Below are 12567 nucleotides of genomic sequence, written 5' to 3' on the forward strand. Positions count from 1 at the left end.
TTGTCCATATTAAAGTTAATGCAAGAAAGCAAACGCATATAAAAGACAAAAAAATGAATTGCTTTAATGCACCCTTTTACGGTGAAATCAACAGTAACTGAAAATTTTTAGAAGTGCATTGCAGCTGTAGTAAAACTGGCATGACCTGCAAATTAACTCAAAATTTCTCCCTCTTAAACATGGCAAAAAGGAAAAGCTAGAGAGAGAAAGAGAGGAGAGAGAGGTGACCAACTGACCATTGATAGAGACCACGAGCTGTTCTCGAAGTCACCACCCTGCTCCTCCGGGGGGACCTGCTTCTTCTTTGCTGCTCCTTCCTTGACCCTGGATCTCGCCATTGTTGCCATTGCCACTGCTCCCTACCTACTCCTCCTCTTGCTCCTCCTAGCTTAGCTCTGGACCCGTTTGGATCGCACTGACTCGCTGACCATCACTGTGAGTGAGTGCCCTGTTCTTTCTTTTTTTGAACGAATTTTTTTTTTGAACGAAGTGCCCTGTTCTTTCGATTTGCGCTTGTTCTTGCGTTTCTTGCTCTGCTGGTGCTGGGTGGAGGCGATTCGGTGTTGTCTCGGATCTTCTTTTTATTTTATTTCTGCAACTCTTGAGTTCTGATGCTTTCTGAAGTTCGTTTTTTTTTTTGGTTGTTGTTCTTCTTCGTCAGTTCAGTTCATGGTTCCTGCGAGAGGTTTTTGCGGAACAAGATCTCGTTTTGAACTTTTGATAGCTTATTAATCGATGAGTGGTTGCAGAAGGTAATCCTTGAATACGATTGCTGCCGTGATATTGTTTCTCCGATCTTGTTTTGATTGGTTGAATAATTTCTTGCTTTACCCCGTTTATGTGATTGCTTGCTTACCATTTCAATGACATAGCGATGAAAGAAATAAATAAATAAAAGATCTCGTTTTGATTTGTGAAAACAGCCGCTAATCCTAATCTTAATTCGTTCTGAATGAAGATCCCATCCACGATACCTCAAGATTTGCATCTGCTTCTCCCTTGTACTTGCCCTCTTGTCTCTTTCTGCATTTGCTCCGCCGGCATTTTGGCTCTTCTTGCTACTCTGATCTGGCCAAATTTGACACCTGCTGTCACATTCAGTTATAAAGCTAGTAGTAGTGGTTGGGATTTTTTTTTCCAGTTCAATTCTTGGAGCAATTTGAATCTGCATTTGAAGAATCGGTGCTCCTTTGCAGAATTGGGAGCTGTGGGCAGAAAGACTAGGCCTTGTATTGTTCAGAGAATCAGAGATTGAAGATGGATAGGAGGATTGGCCTTACCTCACCGTCACCAAAGTCGACCGAGAAGTCCGGGAGAGACTTGAGATCCGGAGGTGACGCCAATGGCGGCGCAAACACTAACAGTAACTCCATTCCCAGAGGTGATAAGGAGAAGGGAGTCAATGTGCAGGTCATTCTCAGATGCAGGTGAAGAGAGCTCAGCAGTTGCAGTTCAGAAATTATGTTTGGTTCTTCTTTTTTTTTAATGGTTCTCACAATGTGAATTTTGCTGCATTCAGGCCCATGAGTGATGAAGAGACAAAGTCGAATACTCCGGTAGTGATCTCGTGCAATGAGCGCCGCCGTGAGGTCGCCGCGACACAAATTATTGCCAATAAGCAGATTGATCGGACCTTTGCATTTGACAAGGTATCAGATCATATTTGGCAGTCACTTCATTAGGCCTATTTTTTCAGTGGTGACTTGCTGTGGTCACTTGCCTTGTACTTTGCATTTACTTATTATTGTGTTGGCTCCACGAATGTTAGTTTTGGCAAAAAATTTAGTGAAGTGGTCATTCTGTGCAGGTGTTTGGTCCAGCATCGAAGCAGAAGGATTTGTTTGAGCAATCTATCTCACCAATAGTAAATGAGGTCCTTGAGGGCTATAATTGCACAATTTTTGCTTATGGGCAAACTGGTACTGGGAAAACCTACACAATGGAGGGAGGTGGAACTAGAAAGACCAAGGTAAAAAAAAAGTGCTTGAGATCATTTAAAATCGCATTTTTGGTTTTTCTGCATGTTCTTTACAATTGACTTGTGCTTGTAACATCCAGAATGGTGAACTCCCAACTGATGCTGGAGTTATCCCAAGGGCTGTTAGGCAAATCTTTGACATTCTTGAAGCCCAGTGCGCTGAGTACAGCATGAAAGTCACCTTCCTTGAGCTCTACAACGAAGAAATCACTGATTTGTTGGCCCCTGAAGAACCAAAGTTCCCTATTGTTCCTGAAGACAAGACAAAGAAGCCTATTGCCCTCATGGAAGATGGCAAAGGAGGCGTTTTTGTGAGAGGGCTTGAAGAAGAAGTCGTGTACTCCGCTGGTGAAATCTACAAAATTCTTGACAAGGGTTCTGCAAAGAGGCGCACTGCAGAGACACTGCTGAACAAGCAAAGTAGTAGGTCACACTCCATTTTCTCTATCACAATTCACATCAAGGAACTGACTCATGAGGGTGAGGAGATGATCAAAATTGGGAAGCTTAATCTAGTCGATCTAGCTGGTTCAGAAAATATCTCACGGTCAGGTGCTAGAGATGTGAGTAAACTTAAAATTTTCTATTCATTGATTAAAATATAATATATCTATCTGATTTTTCAACTGCCCAATACTACTTTTGATATTGAATTATCATTGCAGGGCAGAGCGAGAGAGGCTGGGGAGATCAACAAGAGCTTGCTGACACTTGGTCGAGTCATCAATGCTCTTGTTGAACACTCTGGACATGTCCCATACAGGTAATTCTAAGGACAGTGTCCTGGCAGATTTGATTCTAGAAACATTTTGGCATTTTGCCAAGGGTGTTTATATGTTGCTCCATTTAATTGTTCCAGAGATAGCAAACTGACAAGATTGCTAAGAGACTCATTGGGAGGGAAAACAAAGACTTGCATTATTGCCACAATATCACCTTCAGTATATTGTTTGGAAGAGACACTGAGCACACTGGACTATGCACACCGTGCTAAAAATATCAAGAACAAGCCTGAGGTTATTGCCTAAGCAAGTTATATTTATATCTGACTATTTAGTACAGTAAATTTGTGGTAGCCTAACTTGCTCTTCTTACTGCCAATATTCAGGTGAACCAAAGGATGATGAAATCTGCTGTGATCAAGGACCTGTACTCTGAAATTGACCGTCTTAAGCAAGGTTTGTCTTCATGATTATTATTATTCTTTTGTAGAGCATTGAAGCGGTAGGAATCATACAGTGTGTATTCACCCCGTCTCCTTTATGTCTTCAGAGGTGTTTGCTGCAAGAGAGAAGAATGGTATATACATTCCAAGAGAACGCTACCTCCAAGAGGAAGCCGAGAAAAAGGTTTCTCTTTTTCCCACCAAATCCACATTAGGATTGTTTCTATAAGCTGAGGAAAAGCTTTGTTTTCTAAATCTGCATCTCATCTTTCTGAACCTATTGTCTTTACTTAGGCCATGACAGAGAAAATTGAGCGTCTGGGAGCTGATTTAGAGGCTAGGGATAAGGTATGTTTGTCTATAAGCATGCATAACACCAGAAGAAAAATATTAGCTTGTTAACAACTGAATGTATTTTTGTACCAATGAGCAGCAATTGGTTGAACTAAAAGAGCTTTATGATGCTGAACAACTTTTGAGTGCAGAGTTGAGTGAAAAACTCGGGAAGACGCAGGTACCTCTCCAGTTTCCCAACGATCAGTATATGTGCAGTTTATAGTACATATAATCATTATTCTGTCTCTTGAATGCAGAAAGATCTGGAGGACACCAAGAATGTTCTGCATGATTTAGAAGAAAAATACAATGAAGCAGAGTCAACCATTAAGGAAAAGGAATATGTCATCTTTAATTTATTAAAGTCAGGTTAGTCAAAATAACCTATTCTGGCAACACCTGTCTTAGCATGTCTTGGTCATTACTTATTGTTAAGAATACCGGCAAATGAAATTATCAAATGATGTGAGGAATTTACTTATTGTTGATTTTGCCACAGAAAAATCACTGGTAGACTGTGCATATAACCTCCGTGCGGAATTGGAAAATGCAGCAGCAGATGTTTCAGGGCTATTTTCCAAAATAGGTTAGGGATCTCAACTTGATTACCTTTATTCTCGATTACTGTTATGGACTTAATCTCACTTCAGTTGTCCTTGTTCTCGATTACTGACAGAGCGTAAAGACAAGATAGAAGATGGGAACAGGTCACTCGTGCAGAGATTTAGATCTCAACTGACCAATCAGCTGGATACCTTGCATAAAACTGTGTCCACCTCAGTCATGCAGCAGGAGAATCACCTCAAAGAAATGGAAGATGATATGCAATCCTTTGTATCTTCAAAAGATGAGGTTATTCAATCTCCCATCATCTTTTTCACTTCCCAGTTTCTTTTGTATGAATGATCTTCCAGGGGTGTATACTGATAGCGTCAGCTACCAATTTTTAGGCTGCTCAAGGGCTAAGGGAGAGCATACAAAAGTTGAAACTTCTCCATGGTTCAGGCATTACAGCTTTGGATAGTTTAGCAGGTGAAATTGACATGAACTCTCAGTCAACATTTGAGAGATTGAACTCGCAAGTGCAATCACACACGTCATCTCTTGAGCAAGTAAGCTTACTTCTTTTGGCCTGCTTGTAACAGCAGTATGTATTGCAATATTTCTGATTGCCCTTCCTATTGATAGTGTTTTGGAGGAATTGCTTCAGAAGCAGACAATTTGTTAAATGAGCTTCAGTGTAGCCTTTCTAAACAAGAAGAGAGGTTAACCCAATTTGCAAAGAAGCAGCGGGAGGTTCGTCTCATGTTGTAACACTAAACTACTAGCTGTCTTCATCCACTCTTCTGTTGTAAATTTTGTTCTTCTCCACAGGGACACTTACGAGCTGTGGAAGCATCACGGTCCATCTCAAAGATCACTGCTGGTTTCTTCAGCTCACTTGATGTTCATGCATCTAAGCTCACGAGTATTTTGGAAGAAACGCAAAGTGTGCAAGATCAACAACTTCTTGACCTTGAGAAGAAATTTGAGGTATGTTAATTATTGCATCAACAATAAGCAATTCATAAGCTAATATTTTGTTTTGTGTCAATATGTAATTTTGCCATTTTAAACAGGAGTGTGCAGCTAATGAAGAAAAACAACTTCTAGAGAAGGTGGCAGAGATGCTTGCAAGTTCCCATGCAAGGAAGAAGAAGCTGGTAAGGACTGTCCATTTGTTATACTTTGGCTTTTGGTCATCTGATAATCTTATTCTCTAGATAGATCAGCTATCAAAAGAAGTTCTGTGGTGATAAATAGATGAGTTGGAGGCTATTTACAAAATTACTACACATTGCTGAATGTGACCGTGATTCCGCGAACATGTACTGCAGGTCCAAACAGCAGTAGGTAACCTTCGAGAGAGCGCTGTAAACCGCACAAGTCACCTACAGAATGAAATTTCAACTGCCCAGGACTTCACTTCGTCCGTGCGGGAAAAGTGGGGCTTTTACATGGAAGAAACTGAGAAGAATTACATTGAAGATACCACTGCAGTGGACAGTGGAAGGTCGTGCTTGGCAGAAGTGCTTGTGGAATGGTGAGTACTCAGTATCATGGCATCATGCTGTGAATTGTGATACCTTCTGCTATGCTATACGGAATCACGGATGTCTCAATGTTTGACCATTGCTATCTCAACTGCAGTAAGGCAAAGACAACCATGGGTGCACAACAGTGGAAGAACGCCGAGGACTCTCTTTTCAGCCTTGGCAAAGGAAATGTGGAATCGGCAGATTCAATAGTCAGGTACCAGAATAGAAAATATCAAGTACTTGAAACATTCTTATCGTATGCTATGAACAATGACCATTATGCTATATTGGTCTGTGCATGAAACAGGACTGGAACCGAGGCTAACCAATCGCTGCGTTCCAAATTGTCGTCTGCGGTATCAACTACCCTTGAAGAAATAGATATAGCAAACAAGGCCCTTCTTTCTTCCATCGACAGTAAGATTTACAGTGAAAATTTTGAGTTACTGTAGCACAGTGCGTGACAATCAAATTTTCTTTCTCACCGCAACTTCTGTTATTTCAGGTTCACTAAAACTTGACCATGATGCGTGCGCAAACATTGGCTCCATAATCAAACCATGCCATGAGGAAATAAGCGAGTTGAAGGGAGGACATTACCACAGGGTTGTTGAGATTACTGAAAATGCTGGGAAATGCCTAGAGGAAGAATATCTGGTGAGTAGTCATGAAAAGTAACAGATAGGAGAATGTGATCTGTCTCTTACTGACCAAATTGCTATTGCTTCTTCTCCTTGAACACCTCAGGTGGATGAACCATCATGTTCGACTCCGAGAAGGCGGCAAATCGACCTGCCAAGCATGGAATCCATTGAGCAGTTGCGAACCCCGGATTACGATGAGCTTCTCAAATCATTCCGAGAGTCGAGGGCGAGTTTGAAGCAGGCAAATGGAGACATGAAGCATTTCTTAGAGGTGCAAGAAGCTACACCACCATCAATCACAGACCCGAGAGCTCCTCTTATAGCAAGAAATTAGATTTATAGAGTGAATGTACAAAAGGAACAAATTGTTTAGCTTTGATTTTTGGGGTATTGATTTACTGTTGATAGTGCCATTCGATTTATTGCTGCTGTTGGTTGGGATGGGAGGTCTGAAGCTGATCTGTTTGTAGAGATCAGTAGAAAGGCATGTGTATTTACTACTGCATAATTGAGGATAATGTTAGCTCTAGTGTAATATATATCCACACAGGTAACAATGACAAGTGCTAGTACAGATTTGACTCAGATAATCTTCCATGCTTTGCTGCAAATTTGAACAATTATTAGAAGCAAAAGGAAAGGAATTGAGTACAATCCATGATATTTTTCTTTTGATCTTTTGGAAGAAAGAGCAGTTGAAATGTCAAGTTCATTGAGGTAGAAGAGAAGTTCAACCTAATTTGAAAACAAGAGATTATGTTTACAGTACCGAGCTAAGTCGGCAACCAAAAGAAATGAAGGAAAAGAAAAGGTCTGAACTCATGGTGGGGTTGTCATTTGGCAGCCAAGAAATGATGCTTTGACAAAGGAGAACTCGCGAAGATTTGGGATGATTTCTATATGAGGTTTACCAGGTCCTTGAGTTGGTGAATCCTCTAAAAAAAATAGCCTTTTCTGTACCTCATACACACAATTAGCCAAATCCTTTTACATCACCATCATTCCATCAAGTAGTATCGACTCAAGCAGATACTACTGTATTACACACTCTTAGAATTGCATACAGCACAGTACCACAATACCTATTACTACCTACAACTTAAGTCTTAATATCACTGATTTTTTTTCAGCACACATAGCAAATTAACAGGTAAACATACTAGAGTACCAGTGTACCACACATAAAGTTGCTCTATTACTACAGTAAGTACTAGAACATGTCCAGCTGCAAGCACAGGGCGGCTGGTTGCTTGAACTGGCCGGAGTACTAGCACCACTACTTCATCTCCATCTATTGCATAACATTCCTGCTCTTCTCAAATGTCAGATATCAAATCACTGATTATTTTATCTCAATATCAATCATGGGTGTATAACTGTAAACAATAATAATAGTCATCGATGCACATATGATCATATTTCAATCTTCTTTCGTGTCAATTGAAGTGGACCAATTATGTACATAAGTGAACTTCAGTTGAAAATGAAGCACATGCATGATGCATGGGTCTGCCACTATGGTATTCAAGAATGGAGTGGACACAGATATGATCAAGCATTTGAATTAAAATCATAGCACATCTGCATGCCACTAGAGAAAGAAAAACTATGAAAGCTTGTTTCATGAGGTGAATGTACAAACACGGGTTGAAAAACCTATTTCAACTACAAAACATTGTGTCGGAATTGAGGCCTGATACACTGATAAGGTGGTGTCAACACATAGATTAATACAGCAACATGAAAGCTGGTCGCTGGATGCTGCTTTATACCCTGCAAAACAAGAAGAACCATCACCAAGGGGATAAGTGATGAAGGAAGAGCATGGCTATGATAACACATGCTCTATGAAAATCTACCAGTATAATCGTGGAACATTTTTCTCTCTAAAGAATCTACCCTTTCAGATCACACTGGGAATATTAATGAGGATGCACGCTATAAAAAATAAAACATGCTTCTCACACTCTATCTAGTTTTCTATGCTAAGCATTCCTGTCCTAATAATGTTATAATACAGAATTCTCAGGAATGCAGAGATGTAAATGACCTATCGCTGGGACATATAAAGAATGTGATAAGAATTTCCAGATCAATCTGTTCTCAACAAACCTTAGCTAATGATCAGGGTCAGGATCGCCTTCCAAATCACCAGCAGAAGGGTCCTGAATTGCAGGATCCTCACTATCCTTATCTTCTCCTGATGCTGTAGAATCTGTCTTTTGTTTTTTCGCATCGCTTGCAGTAGGGGTACCATCATCCTCTAAATCATCGTTTCCAGGGTCTGCAGGATCCGACTCTTTCCTTGGTCTCTTCCATTTTTTGGTAGACGATGTGCCATCATCCTCAAAATCTTCCTCCTCTCTACCCCTGTGCAGGTAGGTCCACAATTTTTTGTCATTGTCATACAGTACACAAGGATCGCGCTCATAATGCAGACGATCAAGAGCACCGCTGACAACTTGGTTAACAGCAGCCTCTTTATTAGATTCTTCGTGGTTTAGATACTGTGAATCTTTGAGAAGTGTGCACACATCAGCTCTTGTTCCAGTTCTTGCAGGCAACCTGGCAGCAGCATCTCTTACAAGACAGAGAATAGTGACATGAGGCGGGCGATCAGGTAAGAGCATGGGGTGTCCCCTAGCTTTTGCTGTAGGCTTGCCACCTCCCCTTCTCAAGGGAGCAACTATAGATTTCTCCCCATCAGCAGCAGTATAGCAAAAGGCTCTATCAGGAATTGAGTACCTCAAAAATTCTTCACGCTGGAAATACGCTCTTGCTTCCTCCGAGCTTGGACTAATTGTGTTTAGACTTTTCTGGGCTCTAAGGTCCTTGAACCTTTCCTTCAAATCCAAGTTTGCAGGATCTGGTGCCGGAGGTGGTGGAAGGGATCCTATCTGCTTAAGGGTTTCCTGACCACTTTTCAGCCAGTTAGCAAATGCGTCAACCAACTTCACAAGCATTTTGTGTGGTATACCCCATGCATCAGGAGAAGTTTCTTCATTAGGATCACCATCTGAAGAACCAGAAGGCAGTGGGCCAACCCAAAGCCAGCTTTTGTTTGACTTGTCATAGGAAACCAGTGCTTTCCATCCCTTTGCACCTAGTGGAGCTGTTCTAGATGAGAGTATCTTTAATACTCCTCGAACTAAATCCTGAAGTGGCTCTTGTGTTTCAAGTATATTAGGGTCACTGGGATTTGATCTAATCCGAGTAACAATCTCTTGAACGGTGAACGCTGGCAAATTGCTCGGCGTGGTCTGCTCTGCGGCACTGGCATCTGCAGTCTCGTGACCTTGTTGGGCTTTCTCTGGACCACTGGCATCTACAGCCTCATGACCCTGTTGGGCTTGCTCTGTTGCACTTGGATCTTGAGGCGTTTTGCAATGTTCTTCATTGTTGAAGCATTTTCTGCTCTCCTCCCCGTCAGGTTGCTTGGCCGACAGAGTATCCTCAGTAGGGGTGGCCATAGCCTTCCTTACAGCAGTTAGAAGATGCACAATAGAGAATGAAAACCCAGTGTGGATAGTTGGTGTGATTGGTACATATTTTTTCTTTGGTTTCTCAGGTTCTACCACTACCACATTTACTTCTGGCAAGACAGGAGCTGGTTCATCTACAACAACTGCATCCGTGACAGCCTCTGGAGCAGCTGGCTTCTTTTTACCTTTCTTCTTTGAGCTACTGCTGTTCTCCACCAACTTTGGAGCAGATGGCGCGTCCTCACCATGTTCGGCCGGGCTTGTAGCTTCAACCCTTCTTTTCTGCTTTTTGGATCCAGAGCTGCAACTTGCCAATGGCATCTTCTTTTTTTCAACATCACCATTAGAATCAACACAGCCTGATCCACTGGCTAGCCTCTCACCATTCTCTGGTGACCTGAGTGATTCATCAGCATTCTCATTGCTGTCAGGCAACTCAGTGTTTCCATGATCATGTGTATCGACACTGGCCATTACTTTCCGCTTTCTTTCACCCCTTGCTGCTGGAGGCCTCATCATTTCACTAATCTGTTCTGTCTCTGTGACATGCACATCACGTAAATAATCAGACTCTGTAACATTTACTCTGTGAGTCCCTTTACTCTGGTAGGGTTCAAAATCTTCAGTAGCAGTTGGATAATTTACTTTGGAAGCTTTAGGAAGCTTGTTCAATTTTTTGGCACTATATGCTGGTCTATGAGACCCAGAATGGTGTTCTGGCTGCCTTTTAAGATCCATGTCCCCTCCACCTTCAAACTTTTCCGATGAATCGGATTCTGTCTCCTCACTCTGAGTGTAGACAGCATTGCTCCTCGAGTACTTCTGGCCAATTCTGTCATACTGACTAGTGGATTTACCTTTGATCTTCCCCGGTATCTTGCCTCTATGATCAGACCCAAAATTTGCATCACTAATTTGTTTCTCAATACTTTTATAAGACTTAACCTTCAGACCATGACCAGCTTGAGTTTTTCTGCTCCTGTAATCGCCTGCAGACTGCCCTCTCTGCCAGTCATTCATGCTACCGGCATAGCTACCAGCTGGCCAATCCATCTCATCCCCTTTCAGAGCTTTACTCGACATACCTTGTCCACCATACATCCAATCTCTGTCAGAGTACTTTGCATTCTTTGCTGTATCAAAATATGGACGATCATATGCTGCTGCTACGGTAACTCCCTGATTAGCATTGGCATTCCTGCCATAGTAGTAAGAAGAACCATTTTGGTTCTCGTGGTAGTTGTTTCCATACAAATTTCCATCATAGCTTGCAGCCAATTCCTTCTTTCCTGGCTTCGGCATTGGCCTATGAGAACGAATCATTCGCAAATCCCTGTCATCTCCCAACTCCTCGGAATGAAGGCCTTGCTGACTCCTGCGAGGCTTCCCTCTGCGCATGACTCCTGAATCATAGCCATAGGCGTTATCTTGGCGAGAAAGCTCGGAGAGTGCCATAGCAGCATCACGGCCAGCCCCTCCAATGTACTCCTCGCCCAAACCTTTTGGCGCTCCCAAGCGCAACAGACCCTTAGACCGCTCCTTCTCAGGCTTCCCTGATTTCTTCAATACTGTCTTATCAGGCTTCAGCCGCATCAAGGATGGGTCCCCATACTCCCTGCTCTCCGAGTCAGTCTCTGATCCAGCTCGGCCACCCAAACCAAGATGAGCTTTTTGCTGCTGCTGCTGCTGCTGCTGCTGCTGTTGCTGTGCTTTCATGGCATCCAGTGCCCTTAGCTTCTCGTTAATGTTGTACCCCTGGCAACCCTTCCAACAGTCCTTTACGTCCCAGAGACCCCGGACCATGGAATTGTGGTAGCTTTGCAGCCTGTAGTAATGCTTCCGCCGCTCTGCAAAGCGGGTACCGCGGCGATAAAGAGCAATCCTTGGGTCACATAGGCCTCCTTTGAGCCTGTCGAAGAGGGCAGCAAGGGGACTCCCGAAGTGGAAGTTGTCTCCCCTAAGTAGCTCGGCAAGCGTGCGCGCAAAGGTCTCCTGATCCATGTCAGGCAGCAGAGCGGCGAGGCGTTGCCGCTCCTCCTCGGACAGCAGGGTGTTCCACGCGTCGAGCGAGAGCACGTCGCCCAATCCGGCAAGGTCGTAGAGCTCGAGCGGCACGGCAACACTCTGGTCCCCAACCTGGCACATCTCGGACCCTGCCTCCCCGAGCTCCGTGATCTCCAGCTCGTCGGACCCCATCCCAGAGTCCTCCTCGTCTTCCTCCTCCTCCTCAACCTCGTCATCCTCCTCCTCCTCCTCCTCCATCCCAACATCGCCGCCGTTCTCCTCCCCGCCCGAGAAGTCGCCCGCATCGGACTCCTGCGACGGCGTCGCAGGTGACTCCTCCTCCTCCTCCTCCTCCTCCGTGGCATCCGGCGAGGCCTCCCCATCAAGCCTGGGGACCCTGCCGCCGCCACTGCTCCTCACGATCGCCATGGCCTCACCTCGCACCTGCGCCACCACCACAAACAAATAATCAAAACCGCAAGAAACCAACAGAGATCCAGAGACCAGTCAAAACCCTAGCCCACACAACCCCCCCAACCCAAATCCAACTCCACCGCAAAAAAAGAAGACCACCAACAAAAAAATACAAGAAACAAACAAGAAGCTCACCAGAATCGCGGGAACCCGGCGGCGGGACGAAACACGAAACCCTAACCCTAGAGCGGCGGTGGGGAGAGGAGGGGGAGGGAGAAGAGAGGAGGAAGCCGCGGATAAATAGTGGGCGAGAGGGGGAGGAAGACGACGGCGACGTGGAGGGGCGGGGCGCCGTCGGATGCGGCCGCGGGAGTCCCGGATGAGGGAATACGGAGGATGCGAGGGGGCGGGGCGCAAAAAAGGGGAGAGAGAGATGAGATATGAGATGAGATGAGATGAGATGGGC

General features: G+C 43.9%; 2 protein-coding genes across 3 annotated transcripts; one reads left to right on the forward strand and one right to left on the reverse strand.

Annotated features, from left to right (window-relative positions):
• The first annotated feature begins 272 nt into the window (after positions 1 to 272).
• LOC9268593 (kinesin-like protein KIN-5A) lies at positions 273 to 6857 on the forward strand. Of its 2 annotated transcripts, none has more exons than XM_015783712.3 (23): positions 273 to 435; positions 1197 to 1427; positions 1520 to 1649; positions 1808 to 1969; positions 2059 to 2541; positions 2644 to 2741; positions 2838 to 2994; positions 3087 to 3156; positions 3251 to 3327; positions 3438 to 3491; positions 3577 to 3657; positions 3737 to 3848; positions 3979 to 4065; positions 4156 to 4331; positions 4430 to 4591; positions 4668 to 4775; positions 4854 to 5012; positions 5099 to 5182; positions 5357 to 5562; positions 5670 to 5771; positions 5865 to 5974; positions 6063 to 6214; positions 6305 to 6791. In XM_015783712.3, the coding sequence occupies exons 2-23, from the start codon at positions 1258 to 1260 to the stop codon at positions 6533 to 6535; spliced, it is 3171 nt and encodes a 1056-aa protein (XP_015639198.1). In that variant the 5' UTR covers positions 273 to 435; positions 1197 to 1257; the 3' UTR covers positions 6536 to 6791. The 2 variants fall into 2 exon arrangements, with proteins under 2 accessions (XP_015639198.1, NP_001411192.1); NM_001424263.1 differs by having other exon boundaries at positions 277 to 439; positions 6305 to 6857.
• Positions 6858 to 7593: 736 nt separating this feature from the next.
• On the reverse strand, positions 7594 to 12567 carry LOC9268967 (uncharacterized). Its single transcript, XM_015783710.3, has 3 exons — positions 12297 to 12567; positions 8314 to 12131; positions 7594 to 7974 (listed from the first exon to the last, which is right to left on the reverse strand). Exon 2 carries the CDS (start codon positions 12114 to 12116, stop codon positions 8319 to 8321), a length of 3798 nt encoding a protein of 1265 aa, XP_015639196.1. The 5' UTR covers positions 12117 to 12131; positions 12297 to 12567; the 3' UTR covers positions 7594 to 7974; positions 8314 to 8318.

The sequence above is a fragment of the Oryza sativa genome, chromosome 5 (genome assembly GCF_034140825.1).
Source record: "Oryza sativa Japonica Group chromosome 5, ASM3414082v1".
Taxonomy (NCBI): Eukaryota; Viridiplantae; Streptophyta; class Magnoliopsida; order Poales; family Poaceae; genus Oryza; species Oryza sativa.

Coding starts and splice junctions, on each gene's coding strand:
- LOC9268593 (XM_015783712.3), top strand. CDS start 1,258: ATGGATAGGAGGATTGGCCTTACCTCACCGTCACCAAAGTCGACCGAG. Junction 3,849..3,978: donor CTTTAATTTATTAAAGTCAG/GTTAGTCAAAAT, acceptor ATTTTGCCACAG/AAAAATCACTGGTAGACTGT. Junction 5,183..5,356: donor ATGCAAGGAAGAAGAAGCTG/GTAAGGACTGTC, acceptor CATGTACTGCAG/GTCCAAACAGCAGTAGGTAA.
- LOC9268967 (XM_015783710.3), bottom strand. CDS start 12,116: ATGGCGATCGTGAGGAGCAGTGGCGGCGGCAGGGTCCCCAGGCTTGAT.